This window comes from Lagenorhynchus albirostris, chromosome 7 (assembly GCF_949774975.1).
Source record: "Lagenorhynchus albirostris chromosome 7, mLagAlb1.1, whole genome shotgun sequence".
Classification (NCBI taxonomy): domain Eukaryota; kingdom Metazoa; phylum Chordata; class Mammalia; order Artiodactyla; family Delphinidae; genus Lagenorhynchus; species Lagenorhynchus albirostris.
In genome coordinates this window covers 7,485,468-7,507,721 of record NC_083101.1, presented here as the reverse complement: position 1 = coordinate 7,507,721, position 22,254 = coordinate 7,485,468, and the positions used below count along the sequence as shown (strand labels likewise).

The window sequence follows — 22,254 nt, the reverse complement described above, 5'->3', positions numbered from 1 at the left end:
GGGTTCAGTGAAATATACACAAACACTGCAGGAGAGCAGCTGGACAATTGGGCAACATGTTACAAACCCTTAATATTTTACATACTTTCCCACTCAACAATTGCTGTTCTAGGAATGTATTCTAAGGAAATAATCATATGTGTCAAGATTTAGTTGCCAGGATGTTTATCACAACATTGCTTATAATAACAAAATAGTAGGAACATCTTAAATTTCTATTGTCAAGTTTTGGTTAAATAAACTATAAGACATTTACCCAACAGAAAACAATATAGTAATGAAAAATGTTGTCACAGGAGTATATATAATGTCATGAAAAGATGTTAAAGAAAAATCGTTGGGCTTCCCTGGTGGCGCTGTGGTTGAGAGTCCGCCTGCCAATGCAGAGGACACGGGTTCGTGCCCCGGTCCGGGAAGATCCCACATGCCGCGGAGCGGCTGGGCCCGAGAGCCATGGCCACTGAGCCTGCGCGTCCGGAGCCTGAGCTCTGCAACGGGAGAGGCCACAACAGTGAGAGGCCCGCGTACCGCAAAAAAACAAACAAACAAAAAAATAAAAACAAAAAAAAAGAAAAAGAAAAATCGTTAATGGAAAAAATTAGACTAAAAACCAGCTTTGTACAATAATCCTGTTCAAACTGCACACAAATACATATTATAGGACATATATGTTTTGTTAGTAGTTCCTATCTTTTTTTTTTTCAGGCACTTTTTTTTTTCTTGGGGGGGGCGGGGGTACGCGGGCCTCTCACCGTTGTGGCCTCTCCCGTTGCGGAGCACAGGCTCCGGACGCGCAGGCTCAGCGGCCATGGCTCACGGGCCCAGCCGCTCCGCGGCATGTGGGATCCTCCCGGACCGGGGCACGAACCCGCGTCCCCTGCATCGGCAGGCGGACTGTCAACCACTGCGCCACCAGGGAAGCCCTCAGGCACAACTTTTAAATTATTTTTTGTTTGTTTTGTTTTGTTTTGAAAGCAGTAAAAGAAACTGGAGTGATCTAAGCAGCAGCAAGTTTGTGCATTCATCCTTCTGTTTTTGTTTAAATACGTTTAAATTATCACACTGCTGGCACACCTCATTTGCATGAAATTCTGTACCAGATGCACTAATTGTGGTAAAGTTACCCCCCCTTCCCAGGTGGGGGAAAAAACTACCCTGGAAGATAATTTTCACTGAAATCTAACCAAACTTCATTAAGTGGACTGTGACAAGATTATAAATGATATGAAAAATAACATTTGGCCACAACTTAAAGAATTGGTTTGCCTATACAAATTTTTGTAATTTTTAATATATTCTACCATAATATGGTCCTCAGAATTAAAGCATAATGAACAGAAAAGAAAAGGAAAAAGAATGCAACTGAGTGCTAAGGCAGAACATCTTGCCAGAAGTAATGAAGGTAGAGTACATACTAAGTATCAAGTGCAGAATTTCACAGGGTCAACAAGGTAACAGTCTATAATTTTCACTTACACAGGCGAAGTGGATTTTGCAATTACCAGTTGCATTAAATGAACCAAATAAAGCTCCTAAAATTGATACTATAAGGCGCCACCTTAAGTTCTCCAGGCTGCAACTGTGCATAATTTTTAAATGGTTTTCTTAAATGTATTTATTTTTTTAAACATAGCATGAGGAAGGTGTTAAAACTGGTGTAATAGCTCAATAGAATAGTATTCCAGATTTTGGGAGGGATGAAGAGGGAGATATTCAGAACCCTTCACCAGAATCCCCCCAACTTGATCATGGTGGATTAATGATGTGCTCTGTGGATGTGGTTAGTCAATGACACCAGCTTGACGGATCTTTCTTTCGGCACCAAATCCCACTGAGTTATCTAGTCCCTTTGGCTGACGAAGAACCACTAGGCAAGGAGCCCTGGCATCATCCAGGGTGATGTTCTTTAAGCGATTGACCAACCTATCAGGTCGTGGAGCTGCAACAGCCTCGGGGCCCTCGCAGACTCGCCAAACATTACAAGCAGTGCACTTGCCAGCGCGCTGATTAAAAATCACCGAGAATTCCACCTCATCTCCTGCCTGTAGCTCAATGCCATCCTGAACTTCTTTCACATGGAGAAAGAGCTTCTTGCTATCTCCTACTTCATAGTTAATGAAGCCAAACTGATCTTTCACACACTCCACTGTGGCCCTACGCAGGGGTGTGATGTTGTAGGCCATAGTCTGTGCATTTTGGCCCAGGACACAGTATTGGAACTTGACGCTCTCCCCTTTCTGTAGGCAATCCCCTTTGTTGGCCAGCCCAACTACGCCAAATGGATAGACCTCACCTTTCATATCCACTTCATCCATGATCTCAATCATTCCTTGGTACTCAGTCCGTGTTGGATCAACACGCCTCAAGGGGCGAATAGTAGCTCCTATCTCTTGATGGTGGGATACCGGTGTAACTTTTTTTAGACTATTATTATTATTATTATTATTTTTGGCCGCGCCATGCAGCTTGCAGGATCTTAGTTCCCTGACCAGGGATCGAACCGGCCGCCCCCCTTCCCCCTACCCCCACCACCCCATCCTCCCCTTCCCCTAGTCCCCGCCCCGGACAGTAAAAGTGCTGAGTCCTAACCATTGGACCACCAGGGAATTCCTTATTATTAACTTTTTAATAAGTACCAAGGAGCCAGAGAACAGTGTGAGGGCAATGAAAGAGGCACCAAATGACCCTCAGGCCCTGGCACCCATTTAAGACAAGAAACGCAGAATGTGGGATCTTAGTTCCCTGACCAGGGACTGAGCCCGTGCCCCCTGCTTTGGAAGCACAGTCTTAACCACTGGACAGCCAAGGAAGTCCAGAAAGACACCGGTTTGAATCCTGAGTCTTCTATTCCTATCCTTTTGATTTTTGGACAAGATTCTCTGGCTGTCAATTTTTCATTTGGTTTGATTCTCCCATCTGTAAAATAAGGACATAATACTGTCCTGGAAAGGTTGATGGGAGGGTTTCAAAGGATAATGCTATTGAAATCCTCTCATACGGCTACGGGTGTTTGGGATGATTTGGAAAATTCTGGTTCCCAGGGAGAGCCTGGCCTCAGGGTTATGGAACGTCATGATCCTGTCAACTTTTGGGTGGAGCGGAGGGAGGTCATTTGCCTTGCCTCCACCTTGTCTGAAGCCAGTTCTGGAATGAAGCAGAGTTGCACAGTTGCCTGGTAACACCTCTGGGAATCCAGGAAGTTCAACTTTTGGAAGCTGTGGAGGAAAGGAAAGGTGGGGTCTTGCACGTTTGAATTTAAGCTGACGTGTACCAAGTGGGTGCTGTTCTTATGTGATGTAAGTGATTCTAAGTACTAGAGCTCAGGTAATCTTTGTTTTGTTTTAATGTAATATATACACAGGTTCAAAATTCAAAATGTACAACAGGGTGAAGAGTGAAAGATCTCTCTGTATCCCTGTCCTTTCATTTCTCACCACCCAGTCCCCTTCCCAGGGATGGCTGAGTTATCACCTTCGCAGGAGTCCTTTAAGAGCTGTGTTACAAGTATACAGGCAAATAAGTGAACATGTATTTTTTTCCTACCCTTCCTTTTACACAAATGGTAACATACTACCTGCTTAGTAGGACCTTGCTTATTTCACTTCACCATGGCTCTTTTTCCCTATTTGATTTAATGGTTGCAGCTCATTCTACTGTATAGGTTTTACCCTTTGGTCACCCAAAGCCCAAAGAAGTTGTTAGGTTGTTTCCAAGCTTTCACTTTTATGATGTTGCAGTGAATTGCTTTGCATAGGTGCCACCTCATTTATCTGTAGGATAAAAAATAGAAGGGGAACTTCTGGGTCAAGGGTATGTACTTTTGCACTTTTGATAGATACTCTGACGGTTAAACTGCCCTCCCAAGGGACTGTATCCATTTAAGGTGCCTTCTCCCAGGTAGGCTGTTTTTAACTTTTGGATCTCAGGTTGGTGGGTGATAAAAGGGAATCTCAAGGTAATTGGAATTTGTATGGGTCTCATGAAGCTCCTTTTGCTACTCCTCACTGACCCCCTTCTCCTTTGTTTCTAGGAACTGAGCTGGTGCAGCATCCTGTCAGTACACTCCCTTCTGGCTGCTACAAGCAAGGGATTTAGGGTTTGCCCCTCAGCTGCCAGAAGTGTCCTTTCTGATACTCCCAGAAATCTGTAGCTAGGGCATCTGTCCTCTCTTCCTGCATACATCCTGTTCCTTTTCCACTGCTTTGCCCATCCAGCCACCTATTCTGTGCTTTGGGGTTTAGCTGACTCCCAGTTTCATCAAAAGAGAGTTTTTGTTTTTGTTTTCCATGTTGTTGTTTTGGACAGTTTCTTTGGTAAAAACAGGAGAAAGATGACTCTTTGTCCTTAATTGAAAATCCTGAAACAAAGAGGCAGGTATTATTATCATCCATTTTACAGGTGTAAACACTGACACTTAGGCTGGTTAGAAAGTGCATCCTTGTGATAAAATGACCCCAGAACTGGGGCTCCAGTTTTAACTCAGTTATTCTCCTCATGACTTTAGGTAAATCACTTCTTTCAGGTCTCAGCTTGCCTAGCTGTGAAACTAAAATGTCTTAGAAGAAGCCCAAAGTCCCTCAGAAGCTGTCAGAGAATGGAGGGATGGAAGGGAGTAAGAGATGTTGGTGGTGCTCAGTCTTCCTCCAGAAATAGCTCAGCTTTTTATCAGTATTGACATCACTGACTTATGCCTTAGGTTTATTTTAAGAGGGTAATTAATGGAAAGAAAACAAACAGGAAAAAAAAAAGGAAAATCATTGCACTATCTCAGAGGTTGTGAACTCATGGCTCATAGGCTGAAAGTGGCCTGATGACATGCTTTACTTGGTCCACAAAGTATGTTTTAAAATGTTTAATTAGGCTTCCCTGGTGGTGCAGTGGTTAAGGGTCCGCCTGCTGATGCAGGAGACGCGGGTTCGTGCCCCGGTCCGGGAGGATCCCATGTGCTGCGGAGCGGCTAGGTCCGTGAGCCATGGCCGCTGAGCCTGCGTGTCTGGAGCCTGTGCTCCGCAATGGGAGGGGCCACAGCAGTGAGAGGCCCGCATACAGCAAAAAAAAAAAAAAAAAAAGTTTAATTAGTTGCTAACTTTTTTTTTTGGCTGCATTGGGTCTTCATTGCTGCGCATGGGCTTTCTCTAGTTGAAGTGAGCAGGGGCTGCTCTTTGTGGCAGTGCGCGGGCTTCTCATTGCGGTGGCTTCTCTTGTTGCAGAGCATGGGGTCTAGGCACATGGGCTTCAGTAGTTATGGCATGCGGGCTCTAGAGCGCAGGCTCAGTAGTTGTGGCACGCGGGCTTAGTTGCTCCGCAGCATGTGGGATCTTCCTGGCCCAGGGCTCAAACCCATGTCCCCTGCATTGGCAGGCGGATTCTTAACCACTGCGCCACCAGGGAAGCCCTAGTTGCTAGCTTCTAAAAATCCAGAGATTTCGTATAAAAATGTGTATCTCTGGGGTTTCTCTGGTGGTCCAGTGTGTAGGACTCCGTGCTCCCAATGCAGGGGCTCCGGGTTCAATCCCTCGTCGGGGAAGTAGATCCCACATGCATGTCACAACTAAGAGTTTGCATGCCGCAGCTAAGAAGTCCGCCTGCCGCAACTAGCATGCTGCAACTAAGACCTGAAGCAGCCAAAAAAAAAGATTGAAAACAAAATGTATACCTCTGGCTGTTCTTTAGAAGAATCAAAGATATGGCAGCTTGGGGTTCACAAACCAAACACACTGGTGTAGCAAACCCCAGATCCAGAAACTGGGCATCACTAGAAAGGTTTAAGGCCCTTAATCCCGCCTCAGATGATGTCCCTCCCCAGGGCAAAGGTAACCACACTCCAGACTTCTAACCGCATAGATCAGTTTTGTCTGTTTTTGTAATTTATATAAGTGCAATCACACAGCCTGTCCTATTTTGTGTCTTGTGTCTTTCACTCAACATTATGTTTGTAGGCTGCATTCACACGATGGCACATAGCTGTAGTTCATTTGTTCTCATCGTTTTATCATGTTCCGTTGTATAAATATCTCAAAACCTATTTATTCGGCTGTTGGTAGACATCTGTATTGTTTCCAGATTTTGGCTAGTAAGAATCTCACTGCTATGGACATTCTTGCACACATTTGTCACACATATTGGCGCACACAGGTATGCATGTCTGTTGAGCATGTAGGCGGGAACTGTAGGTAGAACTGCTGGGTAAGAGTAACTCAGCCCAGGCTCTGCTTTGATAGAGCCGGCACACGTTTTCCAGAGTGGTTATACCAACCTACCTTCCTCCAGCTGTTGTGAATTCCAGTTGCTTGCCTTACTCATAGCTGTTACCTGACAGGCATTGGGTTTTGGGACCCCTCCGCCAGATAACATGCCTTCTACAGGTTCTTCAAACTCTTAACCTTCTAATCGTACCTGAAATGAGAGAAGAATGAACGGCTGTCCCAAGTCCTCTCAAGGGTACCTGCTTTTCCTTTTGCTTTCTAATACTCGACTGGGATTCTTTTATTTTAAAATATTTATTTATTTGGCTGTGCTGGGTCTTAGTTTCAGGATCTTCGTTGCAGCGCACAGCGCAGGATCTTTTGTTGCTGCATGCGGGATCTTTTAGTTGCGGCATGTGGGATCTAGTTCCCTGACCAGGGATCGAACCCAGGCCCCCTGCATTGGGAGCGGGAGCCTTAGCCACTGGACCACCAGGGACGTCCTGGATTCCTTTATTTTAACATTCGTTTATCCCTCCAAGCTGAGACATGGAGGTTGGGAAGGAGTTAGCCAGACAAGGCGGTGGGAGTGGGGAGACTGAAGAATGTTCCAGGGTGAGGTGAGACAAGAGCACGTTTAAATCTTCTAGGAGGCCAGAGGAAAAAAGAAGAGTACAGTTCTCAATGTGGGCAGTGCTGCCTACAGAGAATATTTGAGACAGGACTGGGGGATGGGCCACTGGTGCTTCAAGTCAAGACCAGGAGGGTCCCGGAAAGCACAGAACTGCTCCCCGCCCAAGGAAAACACCTCCGCCCCCCTACCCCAATGCCGAGAAAGCCCTTAGAGAGAAAAGCAAAGAGCAAGTAAAAGAAGTTGATCTTGATTGGAGGGTGGGTAGGAGGTTGAGGCTGGGGGAGGGGGAATGGGTGTGTCCCACTGTCACGTAAATATCCCCTCCAGGCGGCTCCAGTGTATATTTAAACCTCTTGTCACCTGGGGCAGCCTTAGTTCTCAGAGCTCCTGGTACGAGCTTTTTCCCTTGGGTGGATTCTTGGCTTTTCTCCCAGCATGGCCCCCAAACACCAGTCTTCACTTCCACCCCAAGCAAAGAAACCGAAGAAACCGAGACGGACTCCTGCCTCCAGGCCAGAGGAAAAGTCTGCTTCTCCGAACTTGCCGAAGGAAGGTACGTCCGGACACTACGTTTTATTGGAGATTTAAAGGATTTGCAAGGATTGACTTCTAGGTGATTTCTTCTTTTTTTTTGCCCCACACTTTTTGAGATGACTGCAAATTCCCCTGAAGAGTTTTAAGCATGGGGTGCATGGATTAGGTGTATGTGAAGGAAGAACCAGAAGGGGTGAAAGTGGGAGGCCTGGAGCACGCGTGAGCTCGGTCCTGGCCCCAACCCCACACCTACGCTCCCAGCCCCCAAACTCATTCCTTTTGTCTTGGTCAAGTGACACCAGTAGCCAGCCTGAGGCTGGGGGAAACACGGGTGACCCCTCTCCTCTCCTCCACGTGCCATCAGATCCCTGAGTCCTGGTGGTTCCTCAACACCTCATATCCGTCCACCTCTTTCCTGCTGTCGCTGCCCGCCCATAACTCTGGCCCAGATTACTGCCCCCTCCTCCGCCTCTTGCTTCCGGCTTCCTCCTCCCTTCCAGGCAGAGCAAAGCCAATCATGTGACTCCCTGGCTTAAAACCCTTCCTAGCCTTCCCATTGCCCTCGACGTACTGACTAAGAGACTTCCGGGGCACTGCCCACCCGGTCCTTGCCGACCTCTCCAGGTTCAGGCTCCCTCCAGCACCTTTAACCTCTCTTCACCTCCTGGGGCTCCATTCTTTCACCTCGGGGCCGGGAAGCCTGTCTGTCCTCTGCCTGGATCGCTCTCCTCTCCCTACCTGTGCATGCCTACTCGTTCTGCAGCTTCCTGCTGGAAAGTCACTCCTTGCAGGTATTCTCCTTTGAGCGACAGCTGCTGTGTGTTAGGAGCCCCCTTCTGCCCTTGCAGCACCCAGAGTCACCCCAGCCTGGCCTGTACATTCCAATTGTTGGTTTCATGTCTGCCCCACGCCCCATTAACACTTAACTTGGAGGTGAGGGCTGTGTTTTGCACACACACAGCTTGGAGTTGAGCACAAACTGCATTGTTCTGGTGATTAGGCCTCCCAGATAGATCGCGGGTGTGGTGGGGCCTTCGCGGCAGGGGGGCAGCTGGAGGGGGTGAGGGTGAGTTTGGATAGGTCCTGGAAGGCAGGACAGCATTGCCCCAGGAAGTGACAGCCAGCTGGCTCAGCATAGAGGGGAGGGGCTTGGAGTCCACGAATCTTCCTAATTTGCTCACTTGGCTGAGGTCCACGTTTGCTTGTGGAAGGAGCAGTGGGTGAGGAGCCCTCATTGCAGAGCTCCTGTGGATCTGTTGGGTGATGTGGAAAGTTTACGTTTAATGGGTCTCAGTCCATCCCCTTCCAAATGAGGTGCAAAGACCTCCTGCCCAGCCGATGTCCCGATGTGGTAAAGCTGGACAGGGCTCGAAACCTGGCTGCATCCAGCTGTGTGACTTCGTTGGGAAAGTGACATAACCTGTGCTTCTTTCCTCGTCTGTAAAATGGGCTCAGTCGTATCTGTTAGGCTTGCTGTGAGGCTTAAGTGGAAGTGAAACACAAGACAGCGATTGGCTCATCACCAGTGCTCTTGAGACGGATAGTAAACTCTTTCCCACTTGTGAGCAGCAAAATGTGGATGAGTCCTTCTGGTCGCCTTCTGTTTAGCTTCTTGGGAAAATTAACAGTACCAGAAGGGACGGCAGGGTGCAACCACGGTCCCTCCAAGGTGGTTCATCCTGGGACACTGCTGCATTTCAGGGAATGCCAGCATCTCTGTTCCAATCTTTAAGCTGTGGGATTCTCCTCCTTCAAAGGAAGCTGGGAAGGAGAAGGGAGAGGAATTCTGAGAGTGAGGTGAGAGGCCAAGGAGAGAATGCAGAGCTCCTAAGGTTGGAGGGGAGAGAGACCACAGAGAATAATTCGGTGGGTGAATTATCTCTTAGTGTGTCCACGCCACTCCCTTGTTTACTGAAACTTGGCGTTTTTGCTTTCTCTTTCTCTTCCACTTCCTAGTGTGTGCTCCTTGAATTCATCTTGAGAAGTGCTGTGGGAAAGGTCTGGAAGAACAGGATGGTCCTAAGGGCTGGGGTGGGAGCCTTGAAGCCCATTGCCTAACCAGAAGGCATTAAAAGGCTCCCTGGAGCCCCTGCAGATACATGGGAAACACTGGTAGATCAGTCACTTAGGAGATGCTATGGGTCACTGGTACCAACCGGTGAGCAGGCTTTGTTTTGTGTATGAAAGCAGCCTTCAGCACAGTGTTTTTCAGACCGTTTCGTCCCATTTGTGGGTCATGAAATCATTTTAGTGGAGAGTGACCTGCATTTAAAGAAAATAGAAGATTAAGAGTCATCACACTCAGTGAGGGTAAGCATTGTTTTGTGTGTAGGTGTGTACTGGGTCCTAATGTCAAATGTACCTCTTACTGTAATTCATGTCAAAAAAGTGGAAAAACTCTGTCCTTAGGGCAGGAGCTTTGTTATCCATTAGCCTTGGTCCTGCCACCTGTATCAAAAAAAGTTGAGTTTATCTGTGAAATGAGGATATAAATACCTGTCTTGTATTTTGTGAGGACTGAAAGAGAAGGAAATGCGTGTATTTATCACAGCCTGTGGCCCATGCTACATGCTTCAGCAGTGCACTGGAGCCTGGTATTTTTGTTCTTTTAAATTTTTTTTTAATTTTATTTGTTTATTTTTGGCTGCACTGGATCTTCGTTGCTGCGCACAGGCTTTTCTCTAGTTGCAGCGAGCAGGAGCTACTCTCTTTTTTTTGTGTGTGGTACGCGGGCCTTTCACTGTTGTGGCCTCTCCCATTGCGGCCTCTCCTGTTGTGGAGCACAGGCTCCGGACGCGCAGGCTCAGTGGCCACAGCTCACAGGCCCAGCTGCTCCGCGGCATGTGGGATCTTCCCGGACCGGGGCACGAACCTGCATCCCCTGCATTGGCAGACAGACTCTCAACCACTGTGCCACCAGGGAAGCCCAGGGAGCTAACTCTTTGTTGCAGTGCACGGGCTTCTCATTGCGGTGGCTTCTCTTGTTGCGAAGCACAGGTGCTAGGCACACGGGCTTCAGTAGTTGTGGCAAGCAGGCTCAGTAGTTGTGGCTCACAGGCTCTAGAGCACAGGCTCAGTAGTTGTGGCACACAGGCCTAGTTGCTCCGTAGCATGTGGGATCTTCCCGGACCAGGGCTGGAACCCGTGTCCCCTGCATTAGCAGGTGGATCCTTAACCACTGCGCCACCAGGGAAGTTGGAGCCTGGTATTTCTTTCCATCTCTCTTCAGTGACATCAAAGTGGTAGCAGGAGGGCTTCCCTGGTGGCGCAGTGGTTGAGAGTCAGCCTGCCGATGCAGGGGACACGGGTTCGTGCCCGGTCCGGGAAGATCCCACATGCCGTGGAGCGGCTGGGCCCGTGAGCCATGGCCGGTGAGCCTGCGCGTCCGGATCTTGTGCTCCGCAACGGGAGAGGCCACAACAGTGAGAGGCCCGCGCACCGAAAAAAAAAAAAAAAAAGAAGTGGTAGCAGGAAATTTGCCATGGTAGGAGTATTTATACATCACTGAAATCAGCAAATGCTACAAATCAGGGTTTTTGGTGTGTTTTTTTCTCTTCTGGGAGCTGGTTGTCAAACATTTCCCAGCTTCTCATTGGTGCTAATAATTCTTCCCTTAAAAATCCTGTCCAATTGGGATGGGTATGGATTGAGCTGGACTCAATTGAGAATAATAAGGTTTGGAGGAGAAAGATTAACTTCTGGGGTTTGGGGAAAGCCCCAAGAAGACATTTGTATTCTCTTCCCATGGACTGTCTGCCACTTAACATTTATCGATCACCCACCAATGGATTATCTTGAACATGAAAGACACTGCTTGAGCTTTAAGAACTGATAGTAACATGTGAGTCCTGGAAGGCAAATAATCCAACCCCTGGTTTTGGTTATAAACACCCAAGGAGAGATTTCAGACTTTTTGTGTCCATGTCTTGGGGCCCTGCAGGAGGGAGTAGAGCAGTGAGTGGTACATTTGCATTACCTGGAAAGCATAGTTTAAACAGAAATGCCTTGGCCTTCCTGTTTCAAGACTTGGCTTCTAAAGCAGGCCTTGTTCTCTGACGTAGCGAAATGAAATTAACACAGCCGACTCCATCTTGCAGTTGTGCGATGCAGGCGCGGTTGCTGGGAGTGGCGCTTAGCACTCTGTACGGATTCTTGCAAGCTCCTTGAATTAGGCACTGAATTGGGTCAAAAGCACCCGCGGATGAATGTGGCACCTCCTTGCCTTCAGAGGACTTCCACTTTAGCGTGGCCCTGCTTAAACATCACCACTTAACACAACGTTCCGTTTGTCAGCCTTTCTTGAATTTTGTAATTTCATAACAAATAGGCCCATAGAGGGAAAATGACTTGCCCAAGTGCACACAGCCTGCTGGGCAGAGCTTGGACTAAGAGGCAGGAAAAGGCCCTCCCTGTGAGTGGACTGGGCAGCTTCGGGCTTTGCAAACAAGCCTGACTCCGAAGGCAGCTTCCCTCTCTGGGAAATAGGATGGAGGTGGCGCCTTCCTTCCCCCACGAGGAGGGGCGCCCCAGTAGTGTCCCAGAGTGCAGAACCCGGGGTGGATATATATCTGGGCTCCAGTGCTCTGAAGCCAGGCTACTACGAGGCCTGCGCTTTCGGGGGGCTTCAGACACCCCTCTTCCCCGCGCCACCAGGCAGACAGGGGAAGCCGCTCCGCCACCACGTGACATACCCGCCTGGGAGCCTGCGCGCAGCCTGGCGAGGCCCCGCCCCTTGGGCCGCCGCGCGCCCGTAGCGCGCAAAAGTCCCGGGTCGGGCTGGAGAAGGGGAAAGCGGGGGAGGGGAGCGCGGCGCGGGGGGCAGTCCCCGTACGTCGCGGCGTTCCTTCCTCCCGCCTCTTCGCCAGGCCCTGTGTCTCCTCGCCGCGGCTCCGCCCGCTGGTCCTGGCGCCCTAGCCTATGGTGAGGCGGCGCGAGCCTCTCTGGCCGGAGGCGGGGCGTGCGCGCGGGGCCTGGCGCGCCTGCGCCCTGCCGCCCGCCCCTCGCCGTGAGGAGGAGGTGGAGGAGGAGGCGGCTCGGGGAGATCGAGCAGCTAGCTGGAGCGCGGAGCGTGAGTGAGGGAGCAGAGCAGCCTGCCCGCCCGCCGCCGCCTCCCCTCCGTAAGCAGGAGCCCGGGCCGGGGCCCGGCACGCAACCCCAGCCCCCCCCTCGTCGTCAGGCCGCGAGGGCAGCGCGCGCGAGCCAGGGGGAGGGAAAGCGAGCGAGCGCCGGGAGGAGGCGGCCGGACCGAGCGAGCGCCCGCGCGTGTGGCGTGAGGGGAAGCCGCTGCCCGCCCCCTTCGCCTTCCCTTCTCTCCCCCTCCCCGCTCCCCCCCCGACCGCGGAGAGCACCATGTCGGCGCCGGCGGCCAAAGTCAGTAAAAAGGAGCTCAACTCCAACCACGACGGGGCCGACGAGACCTCAGGTGAGGAGCAGGCGAGGCGGGGGCCGGCCCGCGCCGCCATCTTCGCCACCCGCCCGGCCGCTGGCCGCCGGCGGGGCCCGGGGCGCGCGGGGGGCGCCGGGCGGACGGGCCGGCGCGCGCCTCGGCGCCCTTTTTTGTGCGCGCGGGGCCGGGGCCGGGTGGCGCCGCGGCGGCGGACGGCGCTGCGAGGCGGGGGCGCTGCGGCCTGCTCGGCGCGGGCGGAGGAGACCCCCCCTTCCTCTCCCCCCTCCCTCGCTCTCCTCCCCCTCCCTCCCTCCCGAGAAGCCTCTCTTTATTGTGCTCCGCCATGATGCCTCGCTCCCATCAGCCGCCGTCGCCGCCACATGGTGCGGCCGGACGCGGCCCCGCGCCCGGGCCTCCGCGCGGCTCCCCCTTCGCGCCCGGCCCGCGGGCGGCGCCCCCACACTCCCACCCGGAGGCCGGCCCCGGCGCGGCCCTCTGCCTCGAGCTGGGGCGGGGTGGGGGCGCGGGGAAGCACGCGGCCGCGCCGCGGCCCGAGCTGCTCGGAGGATGCTCTGGCTGGCCCCGGGCAGCCCCCACGTGGGGTGGCCACCTCGTCGCGGCAGCGCGCTGAGAAACCTGGCGCGGCGACCGGGGCGTCGGAGGGTCTTTACAATGGCTCGGAGCAAACCTACTGGCCTTTTCCGTAAAGGCTTTCTCGGCAGGGGGGCTGCACCACCCGGGCTGGTTGCCGGAAATGAACCGCGCGATCTGGCCCCTTCACGCCCACTTAGCTTTGTAGGTTTTGCGGTCTTTACCGGACAAAAGGGTGCCTTTCCCGTAGCACACCCCCTTTTCCTCCTCTCCGTTCTTTGGCCCATAGTTTCTGACTGCATGCTTGCTCCCTGTAAGTGTGCTCCAAAGTCGTGCGGGGCCGCCTCTTGAGATCAGCCCGCCTGAAATTGGGTTGGAGGGGCGAGAAAGGTCGGATTCGAATCCGGGGGTTCATATTCTTAGAAGGTAAAGTCGAGTGTTTACGGTGGTGAGGTAGTTCCCAGGGCCTTCCCTATCTTTGTAGGCGTGTCTGATGTCTTAATAGTAATCAATACTGAGCAATAGTTTCAACTTCGTGTAAAAGGGGATTTCACCATGGAGATAGGTGGTGTCCTAATTTTTGTTATTGTCATGGGTTAGTTTCCGTATTCTAGTTAATAGCTGGTGCTACTCTGTTGCAGGCTTATGTGATTTTTTTAAAGAGAACTTAAGGATCTCTGAATAGCGTTTATTATCTCATTATAGAAACTTTAATTGGTCTTGTAATAGAACTCGTAAAAGCGTTACAGTCAAACATTTTGACTAGTCTAACAGCATGATTTGTGAATAGTCTTAATTGAAAAGTAATTTGTCAACTATACACATGAACACGTGGAAAGCATGCCTTGTAGTAGTAGGCAAGTTTTTTTTTAAAACAGCTTTATTGATATAACATCACAGACTGTTAACATCAGGAAGGAAAAGCAGTTAAATTTATTTTCAAATTAGTATTGAGTCTCATGCAGCTTTTTCTTGCAGAAAAAGAACAGCAAGAAGCAATTGAACATATTGATGAAGTACAAAATGAAATAGACAGGTAAAGTTTTTCTCAGTTTGCTTTGAAGTTTTCTGACATGCATCTTATGGTTTGGTAAATATTGAAACTATGGCCAAATACATCTGTATCTACTGGCCAAGTGGAGATGATTATAACTTAGTTGGAAATATCAATATGAGGATTCAGTGTTATTTTCCTGTGAAACATTTTACAGTCACCAAAAAGTTTCTGATTAAAATACATTGACCTTGTAAAGACAGGGTTTGCTTTCGAAGCCTACAAGTTGTCTGAGTTGCAGTTGTGTGCTATTGTGATAGTTTAGTATTATGGCATCATTGTTGCTCTGACTCGCCTTATAACTTTGTTACTTCGTTGGCAGCTTTTTTTTTTCTTCTTGATCTGCCTGAGGGAAACAATCGAAGTTGGCCTGGTAACAGAGTAGATAGATATACAAAGTTACCAAAATGCTGTTTGGGCACCGTCAGGACTGTCAATTGTCCAGTGCCTGTTGGTAAAGCTGATCAAATGGCCATCTCAATTTTGACTTGGGTCTCTGGCTACAAAAATCTAGGTGATTTGGTTTTTATAAATGCGTACTTTGCGTTGTTCTAAAGCTAATAAGAGTAAATATTCTGTAATCTCAGCAATTTTTGTATTTGTTAAGTACCGTCCTCGTCAACATGTCTTTTCATTTGCTTCAGACTTAACGAACAAGCCAGTGAGGAGATTTTGAAAGTAGAACAGAAATATAACAAACTCCGCCAACCGTTTTTTCAGAAGAGGTCGGAATTGATCGCCAAAATCCCAAATTTTTGGGTAACAACATTTGTTAACCATCCACAAGGTATGTTGCGGCAAAGCATTATTAAAGGGTGTGGGTGTCCACTTGTTAGAGAGTGGAGGGGCCTTGGTTGAGGACCTGGTCCACCATGTTGATTACATGCAGAGGTTGAAACGGGGAGAGGCTTGCAATTCATCCTTTCTATTTAGAAGAGATCCTATTCTAATTTGGGATTCTGTTTAATTACTTGATAAAAGAAAGTGACAGCTCTGACACTGAGCCATTTGGTTTTCAGTTTATAATGGATTTATGAAACCAAATTCGGGAAATTTTAAAAGGGATTGCTTGAGTTGTTTGTTAATGTTTGTTTAATAATCATTTGGCCTATTTACTGATCTAGTGTCTGCACTGCTTGGGGAGGAGGATGAAGAGGCGCTGCATTATTTGACAAGAGTTGAAGTGACAGAATTTGAAGATATTAAATCAGGTTACAGAATAGATTTTGTAAGTATCAGTAACTTGTTTGTCACTATGGAAATCAACTTGAGTATTGGTTAGAAGGGCTGTTTTGTATTGATTTCTAATTCTCTGTTTATTGTAGTATTTTGATGAAAACCCTTACTTTGAAAATAAAGTTCTCTCCAAAGAATTTCATCTGAATGAGAGTGGTGATCCATCTTCAAAGTCCACTGAAATCAAATGGAAATCCGGAAAGGTATTTGAGGGATTGTTGGGCATTGATATTTTCTCTAGTTTGATCTAGTTGAACCATTTAATTAAATATTTGGTGTTTTTGTGATGTGTTAAATGCAGATCCTTAAAATATAAAAATGTCTATTTTGTTAAAGTCAAATACAGTAGCTTGTGGTCTTATAAATTATAGAGCAAGTTTTTGTTGAGGTGGACTAAATCATTTTGGTTTCTACATTGGTAACGTGCGGTTTCCCAAAACCTATTTCTGTCTGCGTTGGGTCTTCGTTGCTGCGCACGGGCTTTCTCTAGTTGCGGCAAGTGGGGGCTACTCTTCGTTGCGGTGCGCGGGCTTCTCATTGCGGTGGCTTCTCTTGTTGCAGAGCGCGGGTTCAGTAGTTGTGGCACGTGGGCTTAGTTGCTCCGCAGGCTGTGGGATCTTCCCGGCCCCGGGCTCGAACCTGTGTCCCCTGCATTGGCAGGCGGATTCTTAACCACTGTGCCACCAGGGAAGCCCTCTCTGTGTTTAAGTAGTAAATATATTTTAAATTATACTGTGTTAAGATACTGGTTGTTGAAGTGGAACTAATTTTGTTTAAAAAAAAAAGCCAAGTCTAGATGGTAACTTTCAAGAGAAGCTTGACATATAAATTTGACGGCGTTCTTTGTAGACCTAAAATTCTTGGGCTTCTCTTTCTCTTTATTAGCTGTACTTTTTGTAACTTTTTTAAAATAAGAATAATGGTGTAGATAATGTAACATCCAGTTTTTGCTCTGCTTTTGGGTTAAAATCTTCTTTAAATTATAGGTATTTAAGGTGTAGTGAGCCTGTGTCAAAAGTTCTTCCATCTTCATTTAGGATTTGACAAAACGTTCAAGTCAAACTCAGAATAAAGCCAGCAGGAAGAGACAGCATGAGGAACCAGAAAGCTTCTTCACCTGGTTTACTGATCATTCTGATGCAGGTGCAGATGAGTTAGGAGAGGTCATCAAAGATGATATTTGGCCAAATCCATTACAGTACTACTTGGTGAGTTGAGAGTGTTCTTTTCAAGGTTGCACTTGTTTCATTTGTTTGAAAATGAGTTCTTGAGGTGACTCTTTGTTTTTTGTGTGTGTTTTTTTCCCTAGGTTCCAGACATGGATGATGAGGAGGGGGAAGGAGAAGAAGATGATGATGATGATGAAGAGGAAGAAGGATTGGAAGATATTGATGAAGAAGGGGATGAGGATGAAGGTGAAGAAGATGAAGATGATGATGAGGGGGAGGAAGGAGAGGTAAAAAGATTTGGTTAAATCCAAAAAGAAAATCTTCAAAGAATTCACCATGTTACTTTGGAGATTATTTATGTTGTATGGTGGAACTGACCCAACAAATTGTGGGAAGACTTGTAGAAAAGATAGGCTGTTTTGTCCAAGGTTGAAAATTTTGATAAGCTCATTGTATCAGTGATTCAATTAGTTCTGCTTTTGTGGTTAGCACTTATAACTGTTCAATTATGTCATTCCCTAGCCAGTACTTAATGAAAGGGCTGTGGACAGTGCAGCTGCTCAAATTCTGAGAAATCTCCCAAATAACAAAAATACGCATGTTTTGGACAAACTATAAAATTCTTAACAATCATATTGGGATAGAGTGAGTTTTGGTTTGTATTACTTGGTCTGAAAGATGTCTGATTTGGTTACTTCTGAAAAGTTAATTTGTCTGAAACATCACTGGGTCTTTTAATCAAGAATCAGATTGGGATGCAGATTGGGGAGCTCCCTGGTGGTCCAGTGGTTAGGGCTCGGGTGCTTTCCCTGCTGAGTCCCAGCTCCTGTCCCTGGTCGGGGAACTAAAATCTGTAAGCTGCGTTGCCCTGGGGAAAAAAAAAAGAATTGATGAAGACTGATGTATAGTTTGTTTGTTTTTGGGTTTTTTTTGGCGGTGTGTGGGCCTCTCACTGTTGTGGCCTCTCCCGTTGCGGAGCACAGGCTCAGCGGCCATGGCTCACGGGCCCAGCCGCTGTGTGGCATGTGGGATCTTCCCAGACTGGGGCTCCCCTGCATCGGCAGGCGGACTCTCAACCACTGCGCCACCAGGGAAGCCCTGATGTATAGTTTGACCTTCGTGTCTGTGGGTTCCCATTCTTCAGATTCAACCAACAGATTTTTTTCTTTTAATTCCAGAAAGTTCCAAAAAGCAGAATTTGAATTTGCCAATTGCTGGTGACTATTTACATTGTATTCACAACTATTTACATTGTATTGGTTATTATAAGTAATCTGAGACAATTTTAAAAGTATATGGGTAAGTTGCATGCAAGTACTGTGCTATTTTATTTAAGGGACTTGAGCATCCTGAGGATTTTTTTAAATTTTTAAAAATTTATATGTCTTTATCTATTTATTGGCCATGCTGAGCGGCATGCGGGATCTTAGTTCCCCCACTGGAGATCAAACCTGTACTCCCTACAGTGGGCATGGAGTCTTAACCACTGGACTGCCAGGGAAGTCGTCCCCCCGCCCCCCCACAAGGATTTTTGTATGTGGAGAGGGTTCTGAACCATCCTTCGCACATACCAAGGGACCACGGTAGAGGTTCCTAAAATTAATTTCCCTTGGCATGTCATGTTCTGTGGAGTCCATCATGGTCCATATGAATATTGGGGACTGGCCTTAGAATTAACCCTAAAGATTAACTGCTTGCTTTTTTTTCCTTACAGGAAGATGAAGGAGAAGATGACTAATGGAACACTGATGGATTCCAACCTTCCTTTTTTAATTTTCTCCAGTCCCTGGGAGCAAGTTGCAGTCTTTTTTTTTTTTTCTTTTTCTCCTTCTCCTCTTGTGCTCAGTTGCCCTGTTTTTGAGGTCTCTTTTCTCCTTTATACCATGGCTCACAACTTATTTTGGGGGGAAATACCTTGAGCAGAATTCAGTGGGAAAAGAATCTCTACCCTTTTCTGTTCCAAATTCATTTTTATCCCTTCCTGTCTCAACAAAAACTTTATGGAATCAACACCATCATGCTCTGTGGGAAAAAAGAAAAACCTTCTGCTCCCTTAGCTCTGCTGGAAGCTGGAGGGTGCTAGGCCCCTGTGTAGTAGTGCATAGAATTCTAGCTTTTTTCCTCCTTTCTCTGTATATTGGGCTCAGAGATTACACTGTGTCTCTATGTGAATATGGACAGTTAGCATTTACCAACATGTATCTGTCTACTTTCTCTTGTTTAAAAAAAGAAAAAAAAAAACTTAAAAAAATGGGGTTATAGAAGGTCAGCAAAGGGTGGGTTTGAGATGTTTGGGTGGGTTAAGTGGGCATTTTGACAACATGGCTTCTCCTTTGGCATGTTTAATTGTGATGTTTAACGGACATCCTTGCAGTTTAAGATGACACTTTTAAAATAAAATTCTCTCCTAATGATGACTTGAGCCCTGCCACTCGATGGGAGAATCAGCAGAACCTGTAGGATCTTATTTGCAATTGACATTCTCTATTGTAATTTTGTTCCTGTTTATTTTTAAATTTTTCTTTTTGTTTCACTGGAAAGGAAAGATGATGCTCAGTTTTAAACGTTAAAAGTGTACAAGTTGCTTTGTTACAATAAAACTAAATGTGTACACAAAGGATTTGATGCTTTTCTCTCAGAACAGATATACTTAATATGACTTTGCAAGTTTGACTTGTATAATGTTACCGTCAAACTTTGTCACCTTAACTTCGTATTTTTTGATATGCACTTTGCAGGATGACCTCAGGGCTATGTTGATTGAGTAAAGGGATTTGAATCAATGTATTAATGTCTCCATAGCTGGGAACCCATATGGGTACAATTTGACATCAGTTTCTGAAATTTTTCACATCGTTTGGGATATCAGATTGCTGAAAGCTCAGTTCTGAATATGTTGTACCCTTGATTTGTATCTCAAATTGCCATTTCAAAATATGGGCTTTTATTTACCTGGATATAATAGTGCCTGCCACCACCATCAGACAGACCTGGTGCTCTACTGCCGAGTTCATACACAGGACGATTGTTGGCATGTCTTCGCCGGCACTGTAAAATGTGGCCGAGAAGACAGGCTTTCAGAGTAAGAAGTCCGTATTGGTGGTAAGAAACTCAGGTTAGGAGTACTTTTGTCTCAAAGTACCAGCTCTTTTAGCATATAGCTCTCAAATGAGACCTGTCTGTGTGAATCTGGGGGAGATGATGGACTCTGCTCTGTCTGCTAAATGCCATTGTGCATAAATCACATTTTGAGAAGCTACCTAATGCATAAGCTTTTTAATGCTGTAAAGTATAGTAGCTAAAGTTAAATGCCACTTAGCTTTTTCAGAGATGAATTAATGGACCGTCTGGTCAAATTCAAAGCTTTTTGATGTATAAAAACTTTATAAATGGAACTATTCCATCAGTAGGCAAAGTGTAACGAAAACCTGTCTAGATGGATAGTATGTAATTTCTGCACAGGTCTCTGTAGCAAATACATCACTGTATACTGGTCAGGAATCTTGCTCCAATAAAGGAACATAAAGATTTTTTTGGCTGGGGTCATTCTCCTTGTTTTACAGAGAAATGTTGGTACTTGCTTTTGAATTTAGATGATGAGCTAGTTTTTGCTTTGTTTTTGTTTTCTGGTCTTGTTATTTCCGTTCGTAGTGACTGGGAAATGGGGAGAGCTGTGCTTCAGATCATAGGTACGTCTATGTGGAAAGGTATGTTTGGAAGTCATGGACAAATTACTGTTACTTGGAATGTTATAGATTCGTGAGGGGATTCCTGTATTTTGATTTTGAAGTCAGCATTTAAGGGACTTTTCACTATGGAAGAAAAACAAGTCACTTGAAGTAATACTCATGAAGTAAGCCTGTGATTTTTGTTTCACAGAGTGACAGCTTACCAAAACTGGTTTTTAATGTGCTGGTGAGGTCATGGCACTGTTAGGTTATTTAATCAAACTACAATGTTTATTTTGGGGAATGTGGTCAAAAGATAGGAGCCCCTAAAGGTAATTTCTTCCCAGTTATTGAGACAACCCTTTAGCTTCCGCTGTGGCCGTAAATCTGAAGGAGTGCTAGGCTGTGAGAAGGCAGAAGGGGCAAACTTAGTGTACTGGAAGATGGCTACAAAGTAGTGTGCTTTGTTTGCAACTGCAAGAGTTCTTGGGCTGGCCCTTAGGCAAGTATGTTTTGGGAAGTGCCAGGTGAATGGCTCAAAGCGCCTTTGGTACAAGGACATCTAAAAAGGAAAGAGCAAATAGTGGCTGTTTAGCTCATTTCTCTTGGGACATCCTCTTCCAAAGCTGTGCCATACTCTGCTTACAAGGGGAACTTCACTGCATGAACTGGGGCAGAGAGGACAGTAGCTTGTAATGTGTCTTTACATTTAATTTAAAAACTTGTACGGAATGCTCTGCAATCGAGGTTGTCTCTCCAGTGATGTACTGATATTTTTTAAGACTTTAGTCTGTGCTCTCTGACCTCCATGACAGGCCCTTATTATTTCAACCAATGCTGGCTCTAAAATGTAGAGTTTAAATGTCTGGAGTACCTCAGTGTCTTGTTGGGCTGACAGATTGGCTTGGCATCTGCCCTGCTTCACCTGTGTTAGCTGTTTGGGTGCTGAAAAGTAGGAGTCTCTTACTTGATGGATTCTTGGGAGTTTGGGGGCTTCAGAGGACTGTATAATTGTGTTTGTATATTAATTTGGTAATCTTTATCATTACTGCTTTATAACACAACTGGTTTCATGGTTTCACTTGGTCCCATAAACACAAATTTTTTTTTTTGCCTTTTTTGTTATATTTTGCTTATAAACCCTTTCTGGCTATTGTCAGAATGGGATTCTATTGCAAAAAACGAAGACTTGCAGGATTTCATTTAATGAAGACTTACAAGTTTTATTTTTAATGGGCCTGAGGGGACAGGGACTGCAGTTTTGTGATGAGAACAAGAACAGGGAGGACTTTTAAAGTGGAGGGTGTGTTACAACTTGATTAGTTAGTAACATTGCATACTCAGATACTACCCAAGGGAGGCAAATCTAAATGTAGATCGATTGATGTCTGCAGTACCAGGAAGGAAAAAAAAGTATAGAAAGGGGTAAATGTTTCTTTATGTAGCCTGCTGGGACAGTTCCTTTCAGGTTGATGTTACACAACTTTAATAGCTTGTTAGCCAGAGTTCGTCTGGGCTATTCACTACCCGCTGGGTGTTAAATGTGAACTTCAATTTTCCTAAGAATTACAATTTTATGAAGCACCATCACCATCAGACATGTAAGATGCAGCTGTCTTGTCAGACTCATCCATCAGCCCAGGGCTATAGGTTTGTCCAGCCTGGGGTTCATTAGGAAAGGTGGATGTATTCTATTTCTGAACCCCTTTCCCTCAGTGGCCACTGAGACAGTGAAACACTTCACAGCAAACTTAAAAATCATTGTTCTTGCACGTAATTCAGCTTTCTGGCTGGAGG

The 22,254-nt window shown here is 46.7% G+C and overlaps 2 protein-coding genes across 3 annotated transcripts; one reads left to right on the top strand and one right to left on the bottom strand.

Moving 5' to 3' along the window:
• Nucleotides 1-1,466: 1,466 nt before the first annotated feature.
• On the bottom strand, nt 1,467-12,704 carry LOC132523130 (cold shock domain-containing protein E1-like). The gene is made up of 3 exons (XM_060153676.1): nt 12,690-12,704; nt 12,045-12,129; nt 1,467-2,383 (listed from the first exon to the last, which is right to left on the bottom strand). The coding sequence occupies exons 1-3, from the start codon at nt 12,702-12,704 to the stop codon at nt 1,782-1,784; spliced, it is 702 nt and encodes a 233-aa protein (XP_060009659.1). The 3' UTR covers nt 1,467-1,781.
• Nucleotides 12,337-20,322, top strand: SET (SET nuclear proto-oncogene). 2 transcript variants are annotated; one of them, XM_060154218.1, is made up of 9 exons: nt 12,337-12,775; nt 13,649-13,756; nt 14,309-14,366; nt 15,029-15,171; nt 15,509-15,612; nt 15,710-15,823; nt 16,658-16,828; nt 16,930-17,076; nt 18,504-20,322. In XM_060154218.1, the coding sequence occupies exons 1-9, from the start codon at nt 12,703-12,705 to the stop codon at nt 18,525-18,527; spliced, it is 942 nt and encodes a 313-aa protein (XP_060010201.1). In that variant the 5' UTR covers nt 12,337-12,702; the 3' UTR covers nt 18,528-20,322. The 2 variants fall into 2 exon arrangements, with proteins under 2 accessions (XP_060010201.1, XP_060010202.1); XM_060154219.1 differs by lacking the exon at nt 13,649-13,756 and having other exon boundaries at nt 12,340-12,775.
• The last annotated feature ends 1,932 nt before the right edge of the window (nt 20,323-22,254 follow it).